The sequence below is a fragment of the Bombyx mori genome, chromosome 17, assembly GCF_030269925.1.
Source record: "Bombyx mori chromosome 17, ASM3026992v2".
Classification (NCBI taxonomy): domain Eukaryota; kingdom Metazoa; phylum Arthropoda; class Insecta; order Lepidoptera; family Bombycidae; genus Bombyx; species Bombyx mori.
Window position 1 is genome coordinate 13258771 of NC_085123.1, and position 16083 is coordinate 13274853.

Below are 16083 nucleotides of genomic sequence, written 5' to 3' on the forward strand. Positions count from 1 at the left end.
TTCTCGTCGAACCCTTCGTTTGCGACGAAAGACTCAGCGAGTAAATTAGGAGCCACAGCCCACTGAGTTTCTCGCTAGATCTTCTCAGTGAGTCGCGTTTCCGATCCGGTAGTAAATTCTGCGAAGCACTGCTCTTGCTAGGGCTAGTTTAAGCAACGTCGTCAAGTTAGAGCTCTGTGAGCTCACCTACTCGTTCTGCGAATCGAGTATAACCTCTTGAGGTTACTAAAATAGGTAGAAAAAAAAGTGCGTGCTCATGACACGCCCTACCGCCAGTAAGTACCTTGGAGGCAACACAGTCATTATAGCTAACGTCATAAGATGCAATAAATAAATTACAATCATCTATAAGTAGCATCACTCAATAGCGAAGAACTTGAACATGTAAAACTGGTGGTGTTACACTGGTGGTAGGACCTCTTGTGAGTCCGCACGGGTAGGTATCACCGCCCCGCCTATTTCTGCCGTGAAGCAGTAATGCGTTTCGGTTTGAAGGGTGGGGCAGCCGTTGTAACTATACTGAGACCTTAGAACTTATATCTCAAGGTGTGTGGCGCATTTACGTTGTAGATTTCTATGGGTTCCAGTAACCACTTAACACCAGGTGGGCTGTGAGCTCGTCCACACATCTAGGCAATAAAAAAAATAAAAACAAACTCTATTCTTTCGTCAATCGTTCCATCATTCTTCAAGATCATGACCTTGTGTATTCTTCTCACTGTCTCTCACCACCCATTCCTATCATTTACTTCGCGGAGAGCTGCGTTATTATCAAACTATGCAAAATAATATTATTCATCGGTCGTCACGTCTTATAACCTTATTCTGTGCGCATTTTTTTTCCTAAACATATTTTTCGGTAATCGCCAACTAACATACCATATTTAATCAGGTTTTTGAGATTGTGTAAGCGGCAAATTAACATTGCGCTAATCGCGAGATCCTTGAGGGAATGCCGATAGATAGAAGAATACCCCTTCGTAATTTTTTTTATTGCCTTTGTAGGCAGACGAGCATACGGTCCACCTGATAGTGAGTGGTTACCATAGCCCATGGATTTCAGCAATGCCAGGGGCAGAGCCAAGCCGCTGCCTACCGCTAAATGTAACTATCTTGTAACTATGGTAATAGTTCTCCTATAATATACTTTTTCTTCTAAATTAAAATAAGAACATCTCTAACACTAATTTGACAACAAATACGCGAATGATTTTGACGCCGTCGAATAAAATCTTACTAATTCGTCTCGTCTAACCCAACAAAATACCTTTATTAATATTTATTACGGCTTAAAATTACTGCCGTATTTTATTTTTTTAACGTTTTGAATATTCTAATATATTTTGATTGCTTAAAAATTCAATTCTTATTAAATATAACAGCTTATTTGATATAACAGGAAATTTATTAAATGGATACCTAAAATTGTATTATAATTTACGACGTAATTCCGAAACATGGTGGTGGTAGGACCTCTTGTGAGTCCGCACGGGTAGGTACCACCGCCCCGCCTATTTCTGCCGTGAAGCAATAATGCGTTTCGGTTTGAAGGGTGGGGCAGCCGTTGTAACTATACTGAGATCTTAGAACTTATATCTCAAGGTGTGTGGCGCATTTACGCTGTAGATGTCTATGGGCTCCAGTAACCACTTAACACCAGGTGGGCTGTGAGCTCGTCCACACATCTAAGCAATAAAAAAATAAAAAATAAAACATGATTTAAAATGATGTCCTAAATTTTGCTTTGTTCGCAAATTCATAGAATTTCCAATATGCGCATTGTTAATTTTTCACGCAGTCTATTATAAGCCTTGTCTCTATTTTGCTGCTTCATTGTCAGTCTAATTAGGCATTTCCTTGTATTTGCAATCGAGAAACAATAATGAAACAAACTTTGTAAAAAAGGTTAGTTTTCATTTTAATACGAATGGTCTTTAACATCGCTATTTTCATAATACCTATATTATTTCGACTGGCGGCTTAGGCGCCGTTGCAAGTGTCTTGATCATTTATTTTAATACATTATTGGAATCGAATTGCCATTTCACCCCGAACTCGATTTTAACTGGTCACAAAACAGTATTAAAACACTTGAATTATTCGTTCATTTGTGAAAGGTCTTGATGTTCAAATGAGAGAAATCATTGATTATAATCCTAATTAATATTCATTGAAAACATTCATGTACGATATTCGTCATAATTCTACCAATGTCCGAACAGTTTGGTTCACCAAAAACCAGTCAAGAAACTCAGACGGCCTCTGTCAAACCAATAAATATTTTTTAATTCATTATAATTTTGAACAACCTCGAAAATGGACGTATTGGAACCGGTCGGATTGCAACACTGTACATCGCGTTAGCCGTTATCCTGACTAGCCGTATCAGTTGCGGACTGTCAAGCCAAGCCATCGCCCGAGATCCAGGCAAATTGCAGTCATTCTCAGAACATTCTTATGTGTAGTAGTTCTGGGAATGAAACGGCGCCCAGCGATTAACGTTTTTACGGAACTCAAGTGATATTTACCATTTTGGTTGTGTGCGAAAAGTGTATTACTGTGCTTTGTGATTCTTGTTAGCTAAACTATAGAATGGATTTTGAATTCTCTGGTATCGGATTTAAGCATAATTTGGGTAAACAGGAATTAGGTATAACGATTGGCATTCACTAGGTGATTTCCCATTCTCCTTATACGTTTATTATCTACATATTTTACGTTCCTTTGATTATGTTAGTACCACCTTATTAACGCAAATCTGAGATAAAATATGAACGATCACATAGAACCGGCTGTAATTTTGTACAAAATCTCAATGTCGCAACTATGCAAAGCAATTTTAATGTCACAGTTCCAATCACTGAGAGAGAGAGGTATAATATTTTAATAGATATAGTAGTTTCATGGTTGAAGTAATCTGTGAACGTTTTTAAATATACCTTGGTATTCTTCATGTATTTAAATTAACTGGGGAAAAATGCTGATCTTCTTTGTTTTTTTTTCATTCGTGATAAAGCAAAACTCCATTAGGACAAGGAATTTCGCCTAATTGTACAAACACCGCCACTGAATGCCGATGAGGGTACACTTTGCTCCAACACCACGCAGTTCTCCTGAGACTACACCGTCGGATTTCGGTAGCTCTCTAACTAAAGAACGCAATCCAGATTATTTTAATTCAATAAATTCCTCGACAGAAGACCAAGATGTTGAAAATGTAGAATTCAATGTGAGGATCAGTCGTCGGCAAAGTTTTGGTCAAAGGAAAATTATCCCTGAAGATACCTTAGCACCAAACAATATTATTGTACGTAGAAGATGGAGTGTCGTCCCAGTGCAGCCGTTGAAAGATTTGTGCATAAATATTCTTATGAAAAATGTAATTATAATTTTTTTAATTATTTATTTTAAATAAGGGTTATGTTTGTTTAACACGGAATGTTGATCTAGTTTTCGTTTATCTTGTTTTAAATCTTGAATTAGATTATAACGGACCAATGACAGCTAAGTGCCTCATTTTAAGAAGCGTACTATTATTGTAATAGTTTCATTTTTCCGACTGGAAAGGTGAAGGTATCACACTATACAGCCTAATCTTTTGTATATTCTGTTTTATGAAAAATGACAAGTAGCGAAATGAAATTGATTAATTTGAGACATTAATCAATAGGAATGAAATTAAATGAACCGAGATGATATGGGATAAAATATAGTGTCAGTAAAATGGCGGTTATTTACTGACACTTTTTCAGTGAACTTTTTGAAAGATCCCGAGATGCTACTTCAAGCTACTTTGTTTCATTTTCCCGCATTAGTGCAGTTTCACAGATTCAAAAAAGTTAATAAACCACCGTTATTACACATTAAAAACATGATGAAATACTAAATTATCAAAATAAAACAATTCACACAACTTCGCTCCTCGCTTTCCCGCCAAAAAGTCGTGTAATAATATAAATAAAACAGGTTTTTATTAAACAAAACAAACCATAATATATTTTACAAAATAATAACCTCAAATTCCTCAGAAATCTATTGACAAATAACAAACATTAGAATGTCTCATTAACATCGTCCGTGATCCACTAATTATATTCCTTGGCGAGCTGTCACAGAATGAATTATAAATGACAACCACAATGCAGAACAGTTATCTGTTCCTTTAAGCTAATGCATCAATACGATATGAGGGTCACTTAACAGTATCACTGGTATCTTACACTTTGATCGTCTTTTCGGCAAAAGGCATTTTTTGTTTGTTTGCATAGACGTGTGGACAAGCTCACAGCCCACCTGGTGTTAAGTGGTTACGGGAGCCAATAGACATTGATAACGTAAATACCGCCACCCACCTTGAGATATGAGTTCTAAGGTCTCAGTATAGATACAACGGCTGCCCCACCCTTCAAACCGAAACGCATTACTGCGTAACGGCTGAAATAGGCAGTCTGGTGGTACCTGCCTGCACATAAAAATTAACGATTGTAATTCACCGCATCTCTCAGTCAAGATACTTCCAATGACAATTTTAAAACTAGCCTACGACCTTCGATTGAACAGACAGTAGCGCCAACTACAACACTACCAAAGTCAAAGCTATTATTACCTAAAAACGGAATACGAAGGAAAATCACAAAAGTGACTGCCTACTTATTACAAAAACAATCCTTTCAGTAAACCCGCGAGAGGAGTCAGTCAGTCAGTCGATTCAAATAAACAATTTTGAGCAGATTACGCTTTTATTCACGGCTACGGATGCGTAATCGTGAAGTTAGCGAGCGTTGTATGCTCAACGATTGAAATGATCTCGACGGTGAACGTTCTAAGCATCGAGGTCGCGAAGACGATCTATTCTCATTACGAAGTTATTATGTCACAGTTGACACGTCTCCGGATATTATAATTTTCCGAGTGGTTGATTTTTTATTGCGTTTTGTTATGTCAGATCGTTAAATGAATTCGTTGTAATGGTTACGTGGTATGAAGCGCAACCCTCATAATGTAACCTCCACTATGTCAAACTTCCGTGGGTCCGTATGTCACGCAAGATAAATGAAATGCCGACGCCACAATTTGTATTCATAAATAAAAAAAAGTCTGTATGCAATTATTAAAAAAAAAAACAATATTAAAATTAGGTGCTATCTATGAACATGAAGTCGCAATCCTGAGAAGTATAATTAGGGGTGTCACTTCAAACATGTACATAGTAATTCAAACTATATTATTATGTTCAAACGCGAAGTATATTATATCGATGCTTTAAGTATATTTTTCTATTAAAAAAAGTCGCAGAGACGTCAATTATTTAATTACGTTGATGTACTCCATTTTATTAAGTATCCAAATCAACGAATAGGATGTGCCACTTTCGAATTTAATTTATATTGAAGTTTGTCTGGCGGAACGGCTGTTATGCAATCCAATGAAAACTGACTCTCTGACTGACTGTTTACAGGCTCCGGCAATCACTTAACACCAGGGAGGCCGTGAGCTTGTCCACCCATTAACAAAGCAATCGTATACATACATAAACATGTTTTCGTTTCTAAAGTAATTAAAACCCAATAATATTACGTAATTGCGAGTACACTTTTTTTTGTAACCAACTCAATCCGGCAACACGAGCTTATTCGTATTAACCAATTATTAAATACGTAAGAAGTTTTTATTCTGTTTTTTTCTAATGTACAAAATGAGCTCACGTTCGCGTTCCGTTTTCGTTATTCCGGCTCTACACTCGCGTGTGACGTCGCGCTGTGAATTCACGCCGTGAATAAACGCCGTGATCCGCGCGTGAACTGTTTCCCTCCACCAGTGGCAGATTAAAGGTCCAGAGCGCCCTGGGCAATCACTTTATTAGCGCCCCTGTACCGGCCATAAATGGCCATCATAATACTATAAATTTTAACTAGTTGTTTTTGCAATTACGATGACGTTGTATCATCAAACCCTAGACTTAGACTTAGACTAGTAGACCAGGACCCTTGTACTTACGCTAATGCGCGAATGAAATATGACGTTATAACTGTGACTAAATCCCCGATATCCTATTTTCCTTATTTATTAAAAAATTCTGAGCTCGCGTAACTACACGCCCTAGGCACGTGCCTAGTTTGCCTTACGGATAATCCGCCTCTGCCGTCCACGCTCGTAAAGCTTAACAGTCTTCTTCTTCTCAGTTCACGTTTGCGGGCCGCAAGCCCTTTGTCGCGTGCCAAAAACCGACACTGATCGGGGAATGGTGCGAAGCGCGAACGAGAAAGCGTGAACAACATCTACACTCGTGATTCGCAGTCGCGGGCTTTCGCGGCCGTTCGCCGCGAGTGTAGACCCGTCATTATTAGATACGAAATGTTCTTAAACGAAACGCAGAAGTGACGACTCCTGCTGTGATTCTTAATGATTTTAACTTTATAGGTTTATAAACGCTCTAAGTGTGAAAAAGTTACCACAAATAACGCTTCGACTGCCATGTTGTAATTACGTCGATTTCTGTTCCTAACCGCCGGGATTATCTAATTTTGCCTTCTTTTCGTTTTTAATGTATGTTTTATTTAGTCTTTCAGGTCTCTTAGCAATAGATTCAGTCTCAGTATCTTCTTCTTCTTCAGTATTCTCTCTATAATTAATAGAATTAAACAGCTGATGCTTCCATGAATGCTGAATTATAATCCTAATTAATATTCATTGAAAACATTCATGTACGATATTCGTCATAATTCTACCAATGTCCGAACAGTTTGGTTCACCAAAAACCAGTCAAGAAACTCAGACGGCCTCTGTCAAACCAATAAATATTTTTTAATTCATTATAATTTTGAACAACCTCGAAAATGGACGTATTGGAACCGGTCGGATTGCAACACTGTACATCGCGTTAGCCGTTATCCTGACTAGCCGTATCAGTTGCGGACTGTCAAGCCAAGCCATCGCCCGAGATCCAGGCAAATTGCAGTCATTCTCAGAACATTCTTATGTGTAGTAGTTCTGGGAATGAAACGGCGCCCAGCGATTAACGTTTTTACGGAACTCAAGTGATATTTACCATTTTGGTTGTGTGCGAAAAGTGTATTACTGTGCTTTGTGATTCTTGTTAGCTAAACTATAGAATGGATTTTGAATTCTCTGGTATCGGATTTAAGCATAATTTGGGTAAACAGGAATTAGGTATAACGATTGGCATTCACTAGGTGATTTCCCATTCTCCTTATACGTTTATTATCTACATATTTTACGTTCCTTTGATTATGTTAGTACCACCTTATTAACGCAAATCTGAGATAAAATATGAACGATCACATAGAACCGGCTGTAATTTTGTACAAAATCTCAATGTCGCAACTATGCAAAGCAATTTTAATGTCACAGTTCCAATCACTGAGAGAGAGAGGTATAATATTTTAATAGATATAGTAGTTTCATGGTTGAAGTAATCTGTGAACGTTTTTAAATATACCTTGGTATTCTTCATGTATTTAAATTAACTGGGGAAAAATGCTGATCTTCTTTGTTTTTTTTTCATTCGTGATAAAGCAAAACTCCATTAGGACAAGGAATTTCGCCTAATTGTACAAACACCGCCACTGAATGCCGATGAGGGTACACTTTGCTCCAACACCACGCAGTTCTCCTGAGACTACACCGTCGGATTTCGGTAGCTCTCTAACTAAAGAACGCAATCCAGATTATTTTAATTCAATAAATTCCTCGACAGAAGACCAAGATGTTGAAAATGTAGAATTCAATGTGAGGATCAGTCGTCGGCAAAGTTTTGGTCAAAGGAAAATTATCCCTGAAGATACCTTAGCACCAAACAATATTATTGTACGTAGAAGATGGAGTGTCGTCCCAGTGCAGCCGTTGAAAGATTTGTGCATAAATATTCTTATGAAAAATGTAATTATAATTTTTTTAATTATTTATTTTAAATAAGGGTTATGTTTGTTTAACACGGAATGTTGATCTAGTTTTCGTTTATCTTGTTTTAAATCTTGAATTAGATTATAACGGACCAATGACAGCTAAGTGCCTCATTTTAAGAAGCGTACTATTATTGTAATAGTTTCATTTTTCCGACTGGAAAGGTGAAGGTATCACACTATACAGCCTAATCTTTTGTATATTCTGTTTTATGAAAAATGACAAGTAGCGAAATGAAATTGATTAATTTGAGACATTAATCAATAGGAATGAAATTAAATGAACCGAGATGATATGGGATAAAATATAGTGTCAGTAAAATGGCGGTTATTTACTGACACTTTTTCAGTGAACTTTTTGAAAGATCCCGAGATGCTACTTCAAGCTACTTTGTTTCATTTTCCCGCATTAGTGCAGTTTCACAGATTCAAAAAAGTTAATAAACCACCGTTATTACACATTAAAAACATGATGAAATACTAAATTATCAAAATAAAACAATTCACACAACTTCGCTCCTCGCTTTCCCGCCAAAAAGTCGTGTAATAATATAAATAAAACAGGTTTTTATTAAACAAAACAAACCATAATATATTTTACAAAATAATAACCTCAAATTCCTCAGAAATCTATTGACAAATAACAAACATTAGAATGTCTCATTAACATCGTCCGTGATCCACTAATTATATTCCTTGGCGAGCTGTCACAGAATGAATTATAAATGACAACCACAATGCAGAACAGTTATCTGTTCCTTTAAGCTAATGCATCAATACGATATGAGGGTCACTTAACAGTATCACTGGTATCTTACACTTTGATCGTCTTTTCGGCAAAAGGCATTTTTTGTTTGTTTGCATAGACGTGTGGACAAGCTCACAGCCCACCTGGTGTTAAGTGGTTACGGGAGCCAATAGACATTGATAACGTAAATACCGCCACCCACCTTGAGATATGAGTTCTAAGGTCTCAGTATAGATACAACGGCTGCCCCACCCTTCAAACCGAAACGCATTACTGCGTAACGGCTGAAATAGGCAGTCTGGTGGTACCTGCCTGCACATAAAAATTAACGATTGTAATTCACCGCATCTCTCAGTCAAGATACTTCCAATGACAATTTTAAAACTAGCCTACGACCTTCGATTGAACAGACAGTAGCGCCAACTACAACACTACCAAAGTCAAAGCTATTATTACCTAAAAACGGAATACGAAGGAAAATCACAAAAGTGACTGCCTACTTATTACAAAAACAATCCTTTCAGTAAACCCGCGAGAGGAGTCAGTCAGTCAGTCGATTCAAATAAACAATTTTGAGCAGATTACGCTTTTATTCACGGCTACGGATGCGTAATCGTGAAGTTAGCGAGCGTTGTATGCTCAACGATTGAAATGATCTCGACGGTGAACGTTCTAAGCATCGAGGTCGCGAAGACGATCTATTCTCATTACGAAGTTATTATGTCACAGTTGACACGTCTCCGGATATTATAATTTTCCGAGTGGTTGATTTTTTATTGCGTTTTGTTATGTCAGATCGTTAAATGAATTCGTTGTAATGGTTACGTGGTATGAAGCGCAACCCTCATAATGTAACCTCCACTATGTCAAACTTCCGTGGGTCCGTATGTCACGCAAGATAAATGAAATGCCGACGCCACAATTTGTATTCATAAATAAAAAAAAGTCTGTATGCAATTATTAAAAAAAAAAACAATATTAAAATTAGGTGCTATCTATGAACATGAAGTCGCAATCCTGAGAAGTATAATTAGGGGTGTCACTTCAAACATGTACATAGTAATTCAAACTATATTATTATGTTCAAACGCGAAGTATATTATATCGATGCTTTAAGTATATTTTTCTATTAAAAAAAGTCGCAGAGACGTCAATTATTTAATTACGTTGATGTACTCCATTTTATTAAGTATCCAAATCAACGAATAGGATGTGCCACTTTCGAATTTAATTTATATTGAAGTTTGTCTGGCGGAACGGCTGTTATGCAATCCAATGAAAACTGACTCTCTGACTGACTGTTTACAGGCTCCGGCAATCACTTAACACCAGGGAGGCCGTGAGCTTGTCCACCCATTAACAAAGCAATCGTATACATACATAAACATGTTTTCGTTTCTAAAGTAATTAAAACCCAATAATATTACGTAATTGCGAGTACACTTTTTTTTGTAACCAACTCAATCCGGCAACACGAGCTTATTCGTATTAACCAATTATTAAATACGTAAGAAGTTTTTATTCTGTTTTTTTCTAATGTACAAAATGAGCTCACGTTCGCGTTCCGTTTTCGTTATTCCGGCTCTACACTCGCGTGTGACGTCGCGCTGTGAATTCACGCCGTGAATAAACGCCGTGATCCGCGCGTGAACTGTTTCCCTCCACCAGTGGCAGATTAAAGGTCCAGAGCGCCCTGGGCAATCACTTTATTAGCGCCCCTGTACCGGCCATAAATGGCCATCATAATACTATAAATTTTAACTAGTTGTTTTTGCAATTACGATGACGTTGTATCATCAAACCCTAGACTTAGACTTAGACTAGTAGACCAGGACCCTTGTACTTACGCTAATGCGCGAATGAAATATGACGTTATAACTGTGACTAAATCCCCGATATCCTATTTTCCTTATTTATTAAAAAATTCTGAGCTCGCGTAACTACACGCCCTAGGCACGTGCCTAGTTTGCCTTACGGATAATCCGCCTCTGCCGTCCACGCTCGTAAAGCTTAACAGTCTTCTTCTTCTCAGTTCACGTTTGCGGGCCGCAAGCCCTTTGTCGCGTGCCAAAAACCGACACTGATCGGGGAATGGTGCGAAGCGCGAACGAGAAAGCGTGAACAACATCTACACTCGTGATTCGCAGTCGCGGGCTTTCGCGGCCGTTCGCCGCGAGTGTAGACCCGTCATTATTAGATACGAAATGTTCTTAAACGAAACGCAGAAGTGACGACTCCTGCTGTGATTCTTAATGATTTTAACTTTATAGGTTTATAAACGCTCTAAGTGTGAAAAAGTTACCACAAATAACGCTTCGACTGCCATGTTGTAATTACGTCGATTTCTGTTCCTAACCGCCGGGATTATCTAATTTTGCCTTCTTTTCGTTTTTAATGTATGTTTTATTTAGTCTTTCAGGTCTCTTAGCAATAGATTCAGTCTCAGTATCTTCTTCTTCTTCAGTATTCTCTCTATAATTAATAGAATTAAACAGCTGATGCTTCCATGAATGCTGAATGCGTTATTATATATCGAGGGGTGAAAAACTATTTGGTTTTAGCGACTTTTTTGCAACTTTTTTAAAACTTTTAATGCTAATCTCGGAGAATAGTCTTCTTCTTCGTACCCTATCATACCGCATAGGGATTTAACAAGGGCTCTACGAGAATACTATTACACCGTATTCCATTTATCGTGGACTTTGAGTAACTTAACTTAACTATACCGAGACCTAAGAACTCATATCTCAAAGTAGATGGCGGCATTTACGTTGTAAATGTCTATGGGCTCCAGTAACTACTTAACACCAGGCGGGCTATGAGCTCGACCACCTATCTAAGCAATAAAATAAGCCTATATGATACTATACTAGGAGACCTAGATATATCATATGTCATATGAAACATGAAAACGAACTGTGAACTGGTTGAAAGAACAAAATTTTCCTTGAATTAACGTGATTCCGTATTGATTTAAGTAAAAAGTTTGAGTTTATGAATGATTGTAAAGTAAAAAAAATACATATTTGAAAAAAAAAACAAATCTAAGGGGCTTTAATTACAACTTTCTGAATTTGAAATCATATTTTTTTTACTTTAAACATTTTAATTTTGTTCCAGCCTCAAACATTCGCCCTCCAGATGGGGAACGGCGAGGAAGAAGGAGATCCCGTCTGGCCTCGCGAGGAGCTAGGTCCAACAGGAGTGGACGACATGACCCGTCTACACGACCTACACGAGGCAGCCCTATTATGGAACCTGAAGCTGAGATACGAACAGGGTCTGATCTACACATATGCGGGTTCCATATTAGTGGCTGTCAACCCTTACAGACCAGTCGACGCTTTGTATGGACTGCAGACTGCTAGGAGGTTACAACCCATAATTAGTTATTTATCCACAATTATTAACTTACTCATTTTTTTGAGATTAAAATACTATGCACAGCTCTTTAAATATTAACCTAAACTATTTATAAGTTTCCAGCGTCATACTGTAACTTAATTTCTTTCCGATTCCAGGTACCACGCTGCGGAGGCATTAGGAGATCTACCACCACATCTTTTCGCCATAGCTGCCGCCGCCCGCGCCTCTTTACCGCAGCCTCAGGCCATACTCATTTCTGGTGAATCAGGTGCCGGGAAAACAGAGTCTACTAAATTAGCTGTCCAGTTTTTGGCAGCAGTAGCCCCCGCACCGCCAGGTAGAGCTCCTGTCTCCGAGCAAATATTGGAAGCGGCTCCGCTTCTGGAAGCGTTCGGAAACGCAAGGACACCAAAAAATCACAACTCTAGTCGCTTCGGAAAACTTCTAGAATTATATTTTAAAGATGGCGCTTTGGCTGGAGCTAGAGTAGCACATTACTTACTCGAAAAATCACGAATTGTTACTCAATCACCAGGGGAGAGAAATTATCACGTATTTTATGAGCTACTTGCGGGATTAGACGAAGAGCAACGTCGAAGTAGGGGACTGTTGACGGCAGAACATTACTTTTACTTGAACCAAGGCGGAGACTCCGGCGGTGCGGGCGCCGGAGCTGATTGGTCGGCTCTGTGTGGAGCCATGCAAGTCCTCGGCATTGGAGACGCAGAAAGAGAAGATATAATCAGAGTTTTAGCTGCTGTTTTACATTTGGGCAACGTTTATTTTCATAGACGGCAATTACGGCACGGACAGGAAGGCGTCCAACTCGGTGGCGGGGCAGAAGTGCGTTGGGCGGCACACCTACTAAAGATTCCCGCTGAAGAATTAGCCAAAGCTTTGACGACCCGCGTGACAGCAGCGAGGTCCGAACTCATGAGGTCTCCGTTACCGATCGACCAAGCTCTGGACGCGCGAGATGCCTTCGCTAAGGCTCTGTACTCTTCGTTATTCAATTGGCTCGTGCTACGAATAAACTCGATAGTCCACCGTGCGGGACTACACGACGCTCACAGGATTTCTCTCTTGGACATCTTCGGTTTTGAAGACTTGGAAGAGAATTCTTTCGAGCAGCTGTGCATAAATTACGCAAACGAAACACTGCAACATTACTTCAATAAGCACATATTCAAATTGGAACAACAAGAATATCAAAAAGAGCGACTCGAATGGTCAAATCTAACGTGGAACGATAATTCTCCAGGTCAGTTCCAATGTCCGTTTTAATCTTCTTTAAGTTAAAGCAAAATATCACCAGCTCATCATGAGGTATCTGAAATTATCCGTCACTTACAACTTTAAAATTGGCGTGCATGTTCGTTTTGCGATGTAAACTTTTTCTAAGAACGAATTTTGTCTAAATCCTAACCGGAATTAATTTTTCACCCTACTATCGCGTACATGATAGCAACGCGTGCGCATGGCAACAGTTGTCATGGTAACCGTTGCTATGGGGTTTGTAGCTTATGGACCAGAGAGTGTCACAAGCAACTCTTTATTCCAGGAAAATGCAACTAATTTCATCAATATTAACAAATTTAACACAGATTACATTGCGGGGCACGACTGTTTTTGTACAAAATAAACACTTTAAAATTGAATTGAAGTTGCTATTTTGTATGGATTGTTGTTGTTGGCATGTGAAAGTATTTGACGTGGCTCCATCAGCATATAGGTACTTAGCCACTATTGAATTCTTAAAAAACCAGTACTTACAGCTTATTCTGTTTTTGCTTATGAAAGCTCTCACAGATGTTACGAACCGATTCGACAACTATCGAAAAGTAAAATTTATTTACCAACACCTGCCTTGTTTCTTTGGCTTTCCAGTTATTCAACTATTAAGCAAAAAGCCAGTGGGTATCCTTCATCTGCTGGACGACGAGAGCAACTTCCCTCGAGCGTCTGATGCTTCGTTCTTGGAGAAGTGTCATTACAATCACGCCCTCAACGAGCTCTACTCCAGGCCGAGACTTGGAGCTAACGAATTTGGTGTAAGTAATCTTTCATTTGATGCACAATTTGCGTGTTCATGTAACGCTTTCTCTGGTAGATATTCTTGATGATTTTATTAAGTGACTAGATCGCCGGATCTTCTCAGTGGGTCGCGATTCCGATCCGGTAGTAGATTCATTCGCGAAGCAATTGCTCTTGAGTTGTTAGGTCTCCTTCGGAGGCGCTCGGGCAGTTGTTAGAAAATCCCACCCCTCCTGGCTGAGCCTTTGCTCGCCCACCTGTCCTGGTGAAACTGGAAAGGCCTCCGGGCCACCAGTATCTTTCAATCATAAATAAACATTTAAAAAAAGTGACTAGATATTTTTTTATTCGAGAAAACTCTCTCTATCTTTCACCTTTTACCCAAAAAATCCACTCTAGTTAAGAGACCGCGATATGACCGCGGCAGAAATTATTGGGAACTTACCGGTGTATGTTTATACCGGTGTGCAGTTAGGCCAAACGTCCTACAACTACTGTTTAAGCTTCATAAATTTTAAGTATTTAACTTTAGACCCGGTTTTGGTCATGCTAATACGCGAACAACATCCTTGCTCACTCATAGGTCAATAGCGTTTCAAAATATCATCAATGCCGTTTGTCTCCAGATAAAACACTACGCAGGTCAAGTGTGGTACAACGTGGAGGGATTCCTTGACAAGAACAGGGATGCCCTTCGAGCGGATGTTTTAGAATTACTATGCAGTAGTGATGTACCTCTCGTCGCTGAAATGTCGACCCAGCTACGAGCGCAGCACGACGCGAACAAAACTTTACCGAGGGGAGCCAATGGGCGTTTCGTGACAATGAAACCGAGGACTCCTACTGTTGCTGCAAGGTAAGTTTAGACAAGTTTAGTCTTACTGGTGGTAGAACCTCTTGTGAGTCCGCGCGGGTAGGTAGCACCGCCCTGCCTATTTCTGCCGTGAAACAGTAATGCGTTTCGGTTTGAAGGGTAGGGCAGCCGTTGTAACTATACTGAGATCTTAGAACTTATATCTCTAGGTGGGAGGCGCATTTACGTTGTAAATGTCTATGGACTCCAGTAACCACTTAACACCAGGTGGGCTGTGAGCTCGTCCACCCATCTAAGCAATAAAAAAATAAAAAACGTAAATTTAGTTTCATTTATTTCCTTTTTTTTCTTTATGGCTAATTTATTTCCTTTTGCCAGATTCTCGGACAGTCTCCATCAGCTGTTGGAGTCGATGTCGCGCTGTAACCCCTGGTTCGTGCGCTGTATAAAACCGAACACCGAAAAATCTCCCATGAAGTTCGACATGCCGTGCGTCCTCGCCCAGCTCCGCTACACCGGCATGCTGGACACCATCAAGATCCGCCAGATGGGATACCCTATAAGGATCCCGTTCCAGAGCTTCGTTGAGCGATACCGGTAATTATGAGTGAGAGAGAGAGAGAGAGAGTATTATTTACTGTACACAAATAAACAGTGCGATATATTAAATACAAAAAAAAAGTACAATTGGCGGTCTTATCGCTAAGAGCGATCTCTTCCAGAGCTTCCAGGCAACCATCAGTTGGACAAGAATCATTTGGAAACGAATTACGCGCGGTGTACCAATCCAGTGAAATATATATTTAAACATAAACACATACACACACACTGATTGAATACTTTTAATTATAAACAGGACTGTCTTAAAGTTTCTAGCTCTGTGTGTTTTACTAAACTAAAGAGCAGGAAGGCCTAATTACGACTATTAATATCTTGAGATCCATACCAATATGCAACCTTCACATAAATAGTGAGTTTACAACTAGAAATCAGAACTGATTATTGGCAAAGAGTCTCACATCTAATATCTTGCAGGTACCTTCTGACGAGCAGCCCATCGCGTGCCATGCCTTACAGAGAAGTCTGTAACTCCATATTAGCGGAGATGCCCGCCACTGGCGCAGGTAATTTTCAACATAATCCAGTACCTATAGCACAATAGAAATAGACAAGCCCAATTTTTAGTTTGCAAGTAGATC

The 16083-nt window shown here is 39.1% G+C and overlaps 1 protein-coding gene across 1 annotated transcript in view; it reads left to right on the forward strand.

The window, feature by feature from the left end:
* The window catches only part of LOC101746355 (unconventional myosin-XV), a 139262-nt gene that overhangs the window by 40331 nt on the left and 82848 nt on the right, over positions 1–16083 (forward strand). The window contains exons 3-8 of the mRNA XM_038017028.2: positions 11791–12041; positions 12192–13297; positions 13924–14087; positions 14697–14926; positions 15263–15481; positions 15920–16008. Coding sequence (XP_037872956.2) covers positions 11791–12041; positions 12192–13297; positions 13924–14087; positions 14697–14926; positions 15263–15481; positions 15920–16008 — 2059 coding nt within the window. The remainder of the gene's footprint in view (positions 1–11790; positions 12042–12191; positions 13298–13923; positions 14088–14696; positions 14927–15262; positions 15482–15919; positions 16009–16083) is intronic.